The sequence below is a fragment of the Acanthisitta chloris genome, unplaced genomic scaffold, assembly GCF_000695815.1.
Source record: "Acanthisitta chloris isolate BGI_N310 unplaced genomic scaffold, ASM69581v1 scaffold6126, whole genome shotgun sequence".
Lineage (NCBI taxonomy): Eukaryota > Metazoa > Chordata > Aves > Passeriformes > Acanthisittidae > Acanthisitta > Acanthisitta chloris.
This window is the reverse complement of record NW_008676377.1, coordinates 10,435-23,104: the sequence shown is the minus strand read 5'-3', so window position 1 is coordinate 23,104 and position 12,670 is coordinate 10,435. Positions and strand designations below refer to the sequence as shown.

The 12,670-nt window shown below is 44.9% G+C and overlaps 1 protein-coding gene across 1 annotated transcript in view; it reads left to right on the top strand.

The window, feature by feature from the left end:
• Positions 1-12,670, top strand: part of MICAL2 (microtubule associated monooxygenase, calponin and LIM domain containing 2) — a 73,025-nt gene that overhangs the window by 54,421 nt on the left and 5,934 nt on the right. The window contains exons 20-24 of the mRNA XM_009076106.1: positions 1,329-1,492; positions 5,174-5,271; positions 6,974-8,171; positions 10,881-10,975; positions 12,503-12,595. Coding sequence (XP_009074354.1) covers positions 1,329-1,492; positions 5,174-5,271; positions 6,974-8,171; positions 10,881-10,975; positions 12,503-12,595 — 1,648 coding nt within the window. The remainder of the gene's footprint in view (positions 1-1,328; positions 1,493-5,173; positions 5,272-6,973; positions 8,172-10,880; positions 10,976-12,502; positions 12,596-12,670) is intronic.

Below are 12,670 nucleotides of genomic sequence, written 5' to 3'. Positions count from 1 at the left end.
TGCTCTCTTGCCTGTGCTGACCTCCCAGTCCTGCTGGTTTGGTCTGGGTGAAGCCAGGGTGCAGCACTGCTGGGTGCCACCCAAATGGATAGCTTTTACCCAGGCTTTGAACAGTCTGCAGCTTCTTCTTTGCCCCTTCTTCCTCCTGGGCTGTTACAACAAAACTTGACTTTCTGCAAGGCAGTGCTGTATAAACACTGACCAGTGCTCTCCTGCCACACCAACAGGATTGCTCATGGTGTGAGCTCCTCTATTTTTAAGGCAGAGTTATTAATCAAAACAGTAAATCTATAAATTAGGTTAGCAGTATTGTTTGCATTCAAAATAGGCTGAGTAGGATTATGCTGCACTCATTTATGGTGGTGGGAATATGGTCACAGCAGAAGGGCTGACTGTGTCTTTTCCCTTTTTTACAGACTGGACTTCAGAGATGAAAGAAATTGCATGTTTATTGCAAAAAGGGGTAATTATCACCTCAATCAGTTGTTCTCCTGCCCTGAGGCAAGGTCATGATGTGTGTGCCATCCACACCTGTTTGTGTGGTGTATTTTTAATTACATTTAAGGAAGGGGATGTCATAATCTGCCTCTGTGACAGCTCAGTGCCTCACTGTGCTCCCTGTTACGTGGGCTGTCCCAGTGGCTCCCAGCAATGAGGACTATTGTTCCCTACAGAAGCCTTTTCACCTTTGAAGGTGTCTCAAACGGCTTCATTCAGTCCCCCCTCTCTAGACTAATGCCTACAATTTTCTCCAACTTCTTGCCTAAGCCTTGTTTGTCAGGCCCATGGTCATCCTCACCCCTCTCCTCCAGGTTCCTTCCTCCTCTTGGATTCTGTACAGATACCTCTTGTTTCCAAAACCTGTAGGAAAAAGGTGAAAACTGTAAAGTTTTGACCCTCACGCCTTATTTCCAGGCTGATGATGGCATTGCAATGCTGTTTGCCTTACTTCAGCTTGGTGTGCAGCCTTGCAGGCAGAAGGACCATCTCTGCTAACCAAGCCATGGGGTGTTTCACCCCAAGTCTCTCTCACAGCACTTTCGTTCCAGGTGCTGAATGTAGTGGTTGTGGCTGCAAATCCAAACTCTGATGGGAACAAGGATAGCTCAGCTGTGTTGCACTTAGAGCAAATTATAATCCTGTAATAATGATGACAAAAAAAGGAAAATGAGGATGTTGGCGCTGGCTGCAAACACCTGTTTCTGAGACACCAGCACTGCTGCCCGTGCTGATGCCAGTGCTTGTTGCACTGAAGGGAATTAATACCTCCGTGTCCTGCACCTCCTGAAATGACTCACTTTCTTTCCATCTTGCCCTTTTCCCTCTAGCTCTGAGCTGGAGTCTGATTTCAATGGTGATTCACTGCACTCTGAGGTGAGTGAAGGACTCGTGGAGCCTCCTGCCTGCTCCAGCCCCATCCAGAGGTGGGCATCACTCATCAGGAGCCCTGTGGCATCCGAGGAAAGCTCCAAGACATCCAAAGTTGCTGATGGTAAGCAGCATCCTGAGCTAGGGATGCTCCAGCAGCCTCTCCTAAGGGCCACAGCCAGGGCTGGGGCTGAGGTTTCAAAGTGGAGGTTGTTCCATGCAGCGTGGCCAGGTTGGACCTGTTAACGATGGGTTTGTTTGGGGGTTCTGCCTTCTCAGTGCTGTAACTGCAACAGCATTTCCATGCTGGGGCTAACCTGGAGCCTCATGCTTAGCTTGCAGGAGTAGGATGAATGTTTTCCCACCAGTAAAATATTTGGACGTTATTAGTAGTCAGTGCAGTATCTGTAGCATTGCTTAGGCAGGGGTGATGCTGGGCAGCACTAGAGAGCTCTGCTGCAGTTTGTGTTTTTATTTATCAGCAGCTGTTTAAAATGTTTGTATCCAGTCAAAGCAGGAGAAGGAAAGGCTATACCCAGCAGGGAGTTAGGGAGATGTTTAGGAACAATCTGCCTCCAAATGCAAACTCTTTTCTGGAGCTGGTCTGGACTAAAAGATGTGCTGAAAACAGTCGAAGAAATCGTTTTGCAGAAAATAAAAGGCCACCAGCATTCATTTCTTCCCATCTCCCACCACCCTCACACCCATATCTGTATTTTTAATACAAACAGAAAAGAGGGGATTTCATACAGCAGTTCAAATCAACCCTTGAATAACGAAGCACTTGTTTAGGGCCGAAGGACAACAGACTCCACAGCCTTGGCAGCACCCCAAGCAGTCCCTGAGCCCTTGTTGGGCTCTGCCCTCTCCTGGTTGCTGAGGCTGCTTGGAAAACTGAGCCCTGGGGAGCTCAGCCCGGGGGATTTATCGCTACTTTCCATTTATCCCATCTCCATTTTCCTCTCTGACCCTGTGTCTTTTCTGTTTCTACTCAGCACTCCAAAGAGCCAACAGTTTTCACTCCACGGCGTTAAATAAGTATCAGAACTGGAGGAGAAAACTCCAAATGAGTGAGTAAAGCCTTGAGAAGTTATTGTATCTTCTATTCGTGTTATTTTCTGTTTTCCTGTCACTTAATTGTCTGTTTCCCTTTCTTTCCTTGAAAAGTTTTGTATTTTTGAGTCACTAGATGAGAAAACAGATATAAAAGGCACCAAATATTTCTTTTCCATTTTCTTATCCTCAAAAGTTCAGATTCCCTTTCTGTGTGACTGCTCTCAGTGTAATTCCACCCACCAGCAAGTGCTGTCCACTGTAATTCTTCAGAGCAGAACATGCTCCTCTGTCCCTGAGCTGCATATTTTGCCTCTAGCCCTGCCCACACGGATTGCTTTGCTCAGGAGTGACCCTGGGTCTCCCACAGTGTCAGAAATGCTCCTGGAGGTGATTTTACACCCTCCTGCAGGTGTCTCATGGCATCCATATCAGCCTTGGCTCTGGCTCTGAGAGCTGCAAAACGTTTGGGCATTGGCATATCCATCACAGTTAGACTCCACCAAACGCTTGGGTTTAAAATCTAGCCTTAATCTCAGTTTTTAAAAGGTCAATCAAAAACGAAGCTTATTCCAGGTTTGGTGGAGGGGGTAAGAAAGGCTGTGAGAGAGGAAAGAAGAGAAAACTGGTCAAAAACGAAGCTTATTCCAGGTTTGGGGGAGGGGGTAAGAAAGGCTGTAAGAGAGGAAAGAAGAGAAAACTGCAGGATGGAGAGAATCACTCTTAATTTTGACTCATTTTCAGTTTGTTCTCAGCAAGTGCATTACTTAATCGTTTGCCAATTAATTTTGCCATCGTTTTGTTAAAAACTTCCGTGAGCCTCAAAGGCTCTAGAGGGAGCTAAAAGCCTTTGAGAGGGAAGCAAGGAGCTGCATGAGTCTGCCTGAACCTCCAGTATGCTGCTAAAACGAGGTGTAAGGCTCAGTGCACACTGGGCCTAGAATAGAGGCATTTTTTGCTCTCTGGAGGAACACTGTAAATCATAGTTTGTATATTTAATCCAGTCTGATTGCAGGAGTTCATATGATCATCAGTCACATCAGACATATTTCCCAACACACATATGTTTCATAAACAGCTCAAGGTGCATGGCCAAGGAAAGGAAATCAGTGTCATGGCTCTATTGGCTGAAAGGCTCAGAGCAGGATATTACCTTTAAAAATCTCTAATCTCCATTGCACGGTCCCAGGGAATGCTGTGCTCTGAAATTATCTTGGGATTTTGGGCCAAGCAGATCATGACAATGCCCCAGGGAACTTTTTTTTAATCCTGTTTTGAAAGTGATGCTGCAAATATACCTTCAGTGTCTTGGTGGGGATAAATCCATTATCCCTGTGAAAGGCAGCAAGCTGTGGCTTTGCTCAGAGCAATGATCTTGCATGTCCTTTTAATTGAATGCACACCCACAGAGCTGTAGTGGGAAGGAATTCTCCCCATGGGCATGTGGATTCCCTGCAGAGCCCTGGGCTGGGGCTGTGTGCCCTCACTGCTGTCACTGCTGCAGTGGCTGTGTTTCCCCTCTGTGTGCTGAACCATGACATTTGCTTGTGCCAGGAGGCTCAAGGCTTTAGTGGATCAGGCTAAACCTCCCTGGCTCACTTATGCAGGTGATGGTGGTATTTTTTAAATCCTAATTCTGGATTCTCATGTTTTCCCATGGCTCAATTCACTTTACAGACTCTAAAGGTCACCCCTGGTTGCTGTCCCTGCAGAAGTTCCTTAATGAACTCCTGCACAATTTTTCCCTCTAACCTCAATCAAATATAGCAAGTTGCATCAAGATTGGGTACACATAGGTGAGACACTGAGAGGAAGGGAAATTTGGCCTTTCTCCCTATCTTGCCCTTACTGAAGTCCTCATGCAGGAACTGTCCTCTCTCTTTGGGGTGTTGCTTTTGTTCTTGCACAGCTTTCAATCCCTATGTAGAAAAAACAAGGTTTGCTTTGAGAACCTTTCTGGATTTCAGAACTAATAATTTGGTTTGGGAGTTAATAATCCAGCTATAAATATACTTGTCATGCTATAGCTTGCCATGGCAATATCTTGGCTCAGAGATACTTTTGTTCTGTCCAAAGATTTATTATGTAAAATTCTCACATGCACAAATATTGGAGAGCTCTCCTGACTCCCTTCAGGTGCAAGTTGCCTCCCTACTTTTTCTTCCAGCAGGTCTACATCTGTCTGCTAGTTCTGGTTCAAGGCTTTTAGTAGTTAGTTACTTTGCCTGACTCTAGGAGAGCCTTCAGTCTACTGCCTCTTGGCCTGGCTTGGGAGACCACAGGATTATTTCTGTCCTTACTGCCTGCAGGTGGATGCATTTCCCGTTGCTTTTTTCCTGATCTGACAGAAAGCCCTCTCAGAAGTCATTAATTTTCTTCATTTCTTGGAACTGCCCAAAGTTCAAAACTCACAGGTTGTTCTGCCTGCCTCTCTCTGCTTCTGAGGCCTGAGAGCCCTCTAAAGGGGGTTGGTTTTCCAGAAAGTTTCCTGGAACTCAAGAGCTGCTTCACTGCATCCAGCCAAAAAGTGGAAGCAGTTCAGGTCCACCACTGAAAATACCATCGTGTGTTTGGCACAGTGTGCACACACACATATGTAAGTGAGGCCATAAACTTTAATATTGGCAGTCAGTTGTTCAGGTGCAACTGTATCCAGGTGACTGCTTAGTTTTCTACTTTTATTCCTTAATTAGAAACTTTGTTTAAGATGAAATGAATACCAATGTGATGGTAAAATTTGTGTCTCGGACAGGCTTTCCTCTGCTGTCCAGCAAGAAACCTGGGCTACACTGGAAGGACAGCTCAGGCAGCAGTCAGAGTGGATCTGGAGAGGATCACTCCCAAACACAGGTACAAAGGAGAACTGTGCAGAGATTGAATGTAACTGCTGTTGGAGCATGTCTGCACTGGGCAGGCTGTCTGAGCATCTTCTGCCCTTTCAGAGTTTTGGTCCTCAATAACCACTGAAGTTGTGCTGTACATAGGGAAGCAACTTCGTTGTGCTTTGATATAACCATTCCCAAATCATGCAGCCAAGTCACATTTGCTGTGGGATTCTCCCTTAGACATAGGTGTGTCCATGTCTCATGTTTGTCCCTCACATCTGATGGGCAGAAGGTTTCTTTCTCTGTTTGCAGCAGGCCCTTGGCTCCACACCTCCCAGTGCTCAGGAGCATCCTCTGCTTCCTTCAGGACTGAGGAGTTCCACTGTGCTTTCTGCTTTTTAAAATCCTTGTGTTTTTTTGAAGGCTGAGGAAGGTTGGCCCTGCTGTAAGCACAGCACTGCAGCAGGAGTTGTGAGTGACCATCCTGAGCAAAGGGCAGTGTGTCCCTGGACCAGTCCACATCCTCTGGGTCTTAGCCTGTTGTCCTCACCCTTGGGTTAAACAGGATTAAAATTGCTTGACCTCAGGGCCTGTGTTAGAAAAAAAATTCCCATCTTCCACATCCATGGTGGTAGCTGAAATCCGGTGCAGGACAATGGGGCCAGGAAGGGAAGGTCCCAGGGGAGCAGAGCTGACAATGGCCATGCTGCACTCCAGGAGAGGTGACTACATGCAGCTCCTAGTCTACACACTGTGCTTAGTGGCCTTTTTCTTACCATAAAGAGCAAGGATGAAGAGGGTGTTTGCTTGTATTTTGGTGTTTCGTACATTTTTCTATCCTAGATCCTGGACAATAGCACTTTCAGTCATCAAATGCAACTGTGAAATGGAGAGGAATCATTATTGCCTTCTGATGCTTCTGGGAAATGAAAAGTCAGACAGATTAATAGCTTGACCCATGTGAATTTGGGTATCTGGCACATAAATGGAAACAGGAATTGGATCTTCACACCATCCATTATCACATAGCATTGATGATAAAAAGCTTCCCTTTTAAGAAGGAAAAAAGAACTCCAGTTTTGGTCTGCTGGCCACATAATGCTGGTATTTATCCTTGTAACTATCTTCAGCAGATTTTGGTGACTGGAGCAAAGGATTTAAACCTTTACCAAAGGGAAAATAATCATGAGAGGGAAATAATTGAACTGTTTAAAACTACTGTCCTGCATTGCACAGTCTTTTCTTGGTCACTTCTTTATTCCCAGCTGTGCTATGTAAGCAGACAACACTGTATACCACTTGCAGAGGGTGGAATTGGTCTCTTGTGCTTGCTTCAAACTCTAGGGTGATGCAACTGGAACACACAAGAGAACAGAGCAGATCTGCTCTTGTCTCTTTTCCTGAAAACAGGACTGTTTCTTTCTGAGGAAAATATTAAAGGCAATTCATAAAGATCTGACAGATTCTTAGCCTGAATAACATTATTTCTGGACTATTGAAATTTCCAGTAGTATTAGATCTCCACTCCTAGAGAAATATTAGCCTTTTATGGAGAAGAGCTTTTCTTATTTTATTATCATCCACATATGTATGTGTGCATAAATTAAATATTATGTTTATTAGTATTATGTTAAGATTTAAATGGATTAAAATATTGCATGAAATCAAAGATACACAAAGCAGTACTTTAATGTCCCTAAAACAACTTCTTTTCATGCACTTCACAGTTGGCTACTTACAAGAAACCACCAGAAAATACAAGTGGACATTTCAAAGCTTACAGCCCAGTACTTCAAAGCAAAGGAAAAGGCAGAGAGATGCCTCAGGACATGGACCACTGTGCTCCCCATTGCCCTTCTCAGAGCAGCACTGCAGGCTCTCTACAGATCCCTCCTGACTTTTCTGAGTCCGAAGATACAGACAGTGACTTTGGGACATACTCAACCCAGGACTGGAAGGGAAAAACATGGAAATATATCTCCAAACCAGAAGATGTTAATAGGAAGAAAAAAGTGCTCTCATCTCTGGATTTGAAAGAGAAAGGTGGCAAAAATACCAAGCACTCAGAAGAAAAGCTAGAGCAAGAATTAAAGGAAGCAAACCAGAGGTTGGGGCTTTGTACCCAAGAGCAACACTTGCATTACTCAAGCAGGACAGATGTGGGTGGAAGCAGTCCAGGCTGTCACAGCAGTGGAGCCCTGTGGACTGGAGAGCAGGGTGCTGACTGCCAGAAAGGTGTGTTCAAACGACCTGGTCGTCCTGTGCCTCTCTTACTTGCGGTCGATGCTGCACCAGCTCTGCCAGCTGACACAAAAGATGCTCTGAGGAGTCCAGATGTGGCTGGCAGGGAGCATGCAGCTGGCCAGCCCAAGTCACCACTGAGGCTCATAGCCAGTGCTTTCAAAAGGTCCATTTGGGAGCCTTTAACTTCTACTCCAGAGAGGCTAAAACAGGACTCAGAGAGCAAAGTCAAAGCCTCTTCAGAACGAATTTCCTTCAGCTTCCCCAGCACTCCTGGTCATTCCCTAAGCCAAAGGAACAGCAACAACAACAACACTCAGCAACAGGATCTCAAAGTAAGGGAGTGGTCAGGAGAATATTTAGGTGATGGGAGCCCTTTCCCAAATCCACCTAATTGTTCTGTTGGCCGTGAAGAGATGTCTCCAAGGGATTACAGTGAGGAGGTGTCCTTGACATCCTACAGTCCTCACACCAGGCCTTCCAACACAACCAGTATACCTCAGAAATCTTCTTGCACTAGGATGGAGGATGTGCCAGGACTCCTAGAAAAGTTTACCTTTAAAGACACTCCTCCAGGGGCTCCCATGGATGCCATGTGTATACGCAAGGAAAAGTCCAATCTTCTTTCTTCTCCAGAGCCCAAGAACACCTCCAAGGGCAATCTGGAAGACTCTGCACAAAAAGGTAGTTTTGGCTTGCTTTTCAATAGACTGAGAAGTGAAACTCATGAAAGAGAAAAGGATTCCTTGATGTCATCTCTGCTTGTCCCAAAGGACCATTCTCCAGAAAATAGGCTGTGTTATCCTTCCACAGGTGAGGACATGAGTGGAATTATTTCATTACTGTTATAATTACTATATATAATAGCACTTAACTTCTGGTTTGAGGGCTTTTCTGGGTTGTTTTCTCTGTTTTTAAAGTTTTTTGGACTGTAGTGTGGGTGGGTTTGTGGTTGGGGTTTTTTTGTTGTTATTCATTGGGTTTGGTTTTGTTGGTTTTTTTTTCTAAAAAAGAATTTTTGAATGTGGTATTTTTCTCTTGCTTTGCATAAAGCACATTCACTCAGTGAGGTCATGTCTTACTATGCTTGTTATAGTTGTCTTGAAGTTGAATTTTGCATCTGGGGTACAGTTATAGTTGTCTTGAAGTTGAAATTTGCATCTGGGGTACACTTTAGAGCATATTTCTGGCCTCTCTCACAAAGAAATAGCCAAAGAAAAATAGTTGAGCAGAGCTCTCAGCACTCACCCTTTTAATGGTTACTGCAATGCATTGGTCCCACTGTTTCTATATCCATGAAAAATGGCAGGACCACACATCTGGAAGCCAAAATCCTGTACTCTTACCCCAATCCTGTCACTCTTTGTCCTGTGTTTCTGGGCACCTCATGCTTCAGTGATCCCAGGAATATTAGCAGAGAACATCAGTGCTGTGAAATGTATGTGCAGTAACTGGACAGAGACCATAACTCAACATGCACAGGTAGATCCACCAGTGCCTCATCACTGAGTAGCTCATGTTCCTTCATCCTGCAGCATTGTTAGGTGTTGCTGATAGCAGCTGGGTAGATCTTGGCCAACAGGGATTTAGGTACTATGTCCTGTGGAAGGCTGAACTGTCTTGCAGCAATCTAAAATGGCTTAGCTTTTTTCAGAGTAAGGTGCAAACACCTGACTCTTCGCAGCAGACAGGCCCTGGAAGGATTGGGGACATTATGAATCTATTCCATGAGCAAGCATCATCTTCCTTGTGCTCATGGGATGCCCCTTAGAAGTCCTTGGGGAGGTGACTGATGCTCCCTCTGTCCCAGAGATCCCCAGTCACACCCCAAGGAGGAGGCAGTGCCCTGGGTTAGAGCAGGAGGAGGCAGTGCCCTGGGTTAGAGCAGGCTGCTCTTCCTCCAGCCCTGCTAACACTTCTTAAATTATTGATGCTTCTCAACGGGGAGGACATGGGGAAGCATCACTTATCCCAGCACAGCTGAGAGAAGAAAGGGAGCGTGTAATTGCTTGTGCTTCCAGCCCTGCTGGGCTGGGAGGTTTGCCCTTTGCATACTGTGGAATTTGATTTCTCCAGTGACATAACCACAGGGCAGTACTGCAAACCTCTGATGGCACAGGGAAAATTTACTCCTCAAAAGCAGTAGTGACTGATGTCTGCCACACCTGGGAAGGGCTGTATGTCAGATCATCCTGGGACTTTGGGGTCTGGACCCCAAACAGAAGGGCAGGACCCAGGTCTGCCCCACTGAGCCCTCTGAGCTTGCAGCTTCATTGAGCACAGGGACTGGGATTGCTGAGGAAAACTGGAATTTCTGCCTCCAATGGCTTGGATTTGCTTTTATTGCTTTCCATTTACACTGGGAGAATGGGAAGTGGTTTTAATCTGGATAGAACTTGCCCCTGGAAAGCCAAATGTTACCTCTGATGGACACTGAAAACCCAGCACTGTGAGCTTGAAGCAGTGTCCAGGGCCAGCACGGCCAGCTGCTCAGCATTAACCCTGCAGCAAGTTGAAGCACAGGGACAGATGTTCCAAAAGTGGTTTTATTTTCTGAAATAAAGAGAATGAAGCTATGCCTTAGAAAAATTAAGAAGAAATTCAAATATTTACACCCAGTTGAAACAATATGCTGGAAAAACAGGCACGGTAAAATTGCTGCAATTAAATGTAATTTAATTTATAATTTTGAAAGCATGTTTCTTCCAAAGGAGCCTGCGAGTTTTCCTCATGGAGTGTATTGTTGTGATGTATGGATTTTCCCGAGTTCTTATGGCATTTTAATCAACAACCCAGTGATGTGATAATATTCCTAAAGCAGAAAAATAAGTGACGTTTGTTTAGACATAATTAATGAAATATTTATGTTGCACGAGGCTGTGTGATAAAGCCTTGTTCTCCTAGTCCATTTGCTTCTGATTACATTTGTGATTTTTTTATATGACCAGACATTCTGACGCCAACTATTTTACACTGAGCAGATGTCATGTAGTAAAAATGGGTGCCAGATGCTACAAGCCACATAAGGGTAATTTGTTTAAGAGCTGGCTCAGACTTTGTGCATTCAATTACACTGTACAGTGAGCCCCACACAACCATTTGAGGAGCATGGCTAACTGCAGCTATATGGTTTAATGACCACTGAGTGTGTTCAGAGCAGCAAGCACACACAGGGTGCTCAAGGAATTAATTTATTTGTGTGTAGTACCTAAAAATATAAATCTACCCAGACAGAGTTTTTGACAGGGATCAAAAATGTAATTAATTCTGCCAGCTGAATTTCCAAATTGCTCTAGGTGCTGCTGATTAGAACCCAGGACAGGTGCAGAGTGTCTGTTTAAGTTAAAGAACAATATTTTTTGCTTCACTGACTATTTTGTTCCTGCGTTTTAGGACGTGAACACCTACCTGTCAGGAAACAAGCTACTGAGTATTCTACTTCATCCTCTGATGATGAATTGGAATCCAAGTCTTCATTAACACACAAGGTAACCTTGACTTGGAAACAAAAAGGTGTTTCTTTAGTTGGACTGAGTTTGAGATTCATCATACGATATTGATCTAAAACACACAGCAATTTCTCAGAGTGGGGATTGGAAGGTTTTCTCAGTGCAGGTTGTGTGTCATGGAGAGAAAATACATTAAAACTCTTCAAGACAGATGAACATTGAAATTTCTTTTTCCTTTTTGGCTCTTTGGTTTCACCAGGTCTGACAGAGAGGGTCTTAACAAACACACATGTTTCACTGGAACCACTTTGAAGCTGCAGCCTTAAGTGGCCTTAATATGTAGCCCAACAAGCAAACCATTGAAAAAATTAAACCAAACAGATGCAGACTTCCTTTGGGGAAATGCAGCTTCATTTGAGAAGCTCTACAGGCAGGTTGCTTGGAAAACACTCTGTTTATCCTAATCAGCACAAGTGCCTGAGCCTCTGAGCTGCTCCCAGAGCCTGTGCCCAAAGGGTCAGCAGTGTCCTGGGGTCCCAAGCCCTCGCTTGGTTCTGGGGCCTGCAGGAGCCACAGGGTTAAAGCAGAGTGAACTCTTGATGCCCAGCTCTGATGTGAGGAAACAGAGCTTTTTATTGCCTGAATAGCTCATCAGAAATGTGTTTATCTCTTTCCCATGGAGGATATCAGAAGTGGAATTAATAGTATGAGGTGGCCTTTTGATTTGTTGCCTTTGTGGGGAGAAGAGGAAGGAAAGCAAAGTACAGTGCACTGAGGAATCAGCCAAGCTGAAAGCTAAGTAGGATTTCAAATGGCAACCCAGTGGTGCAGCTCCAGAGGAGCTGAAGTGCCACGAGGCAGAAGCACAGCAATGTGTGGCAATATATCTCACTGGTGGCTCTGTGTCAGGCTGTGCTGAGATGTCAGAATTCTTTACTCATCTCTCCTGTTACAGGAAAGACAATCTATATTAGGATGATGTTACGGTGAATTCAATAAGCTTTGAACAAAATCAAGGAGAGAAGGGAGAAAACTGGGTGGGAGCAGCCCCTGCCAGGTCAGGCAGGACTGGGCAGAGCTTGGGGAGCTGTAGAAATGGGGTAAATGAGCAGCTGTCACACACAGGCGTGAGCTGTGCCTCAGTTTGAATGCACCCAGTTCCCCACTCAGCATGTTTCTTTCAGCCTAAGCCCCTTTTGGTGCCAGTTCTAGCTGCTGTTTTGCTGGTACCACTGTTTGTAACTGGCAAAACTTGGTGGGAAAAATTTTAGTGCCTTCCTGGCTGGTTAATTTTTTAATCGTCTTGTCTATAGTGTTCATACATTCTGTCCTCTCCAAAATGGGAACACCACAGCCTTGAAGAACTTCAGGACAGCTTGGGTTAATGGCAAGGCAGAGCAATGGCAAACAGGTTTTATTGATAGACACTGTTTAACTCAGGTTAAAGAGTCTCCAGAGATCTGTCCCAGCCTCAGTGGCTCTGTGAATCTGTGGAAGGTTTGAGGAACCTGTAATGGCATACTTAGGCTTTGATTGCCTTTTTTTTTCTCTCTGTCTGTTTCATAGGCCAAAAGGGCTCTCAGAAGGAGGAGGAAGCTGGAGAAGGAGACAAAGCAACTGATTAAACAAGAGGAGCTGAAGAGGCTTCACAAAGCACAGGTGAAATTGTAGCTCACAGATGTTCCCTTTGTCTCCCAAGAGCGACTAGTGAGGATAGTTAGGGGTACCCAGTGT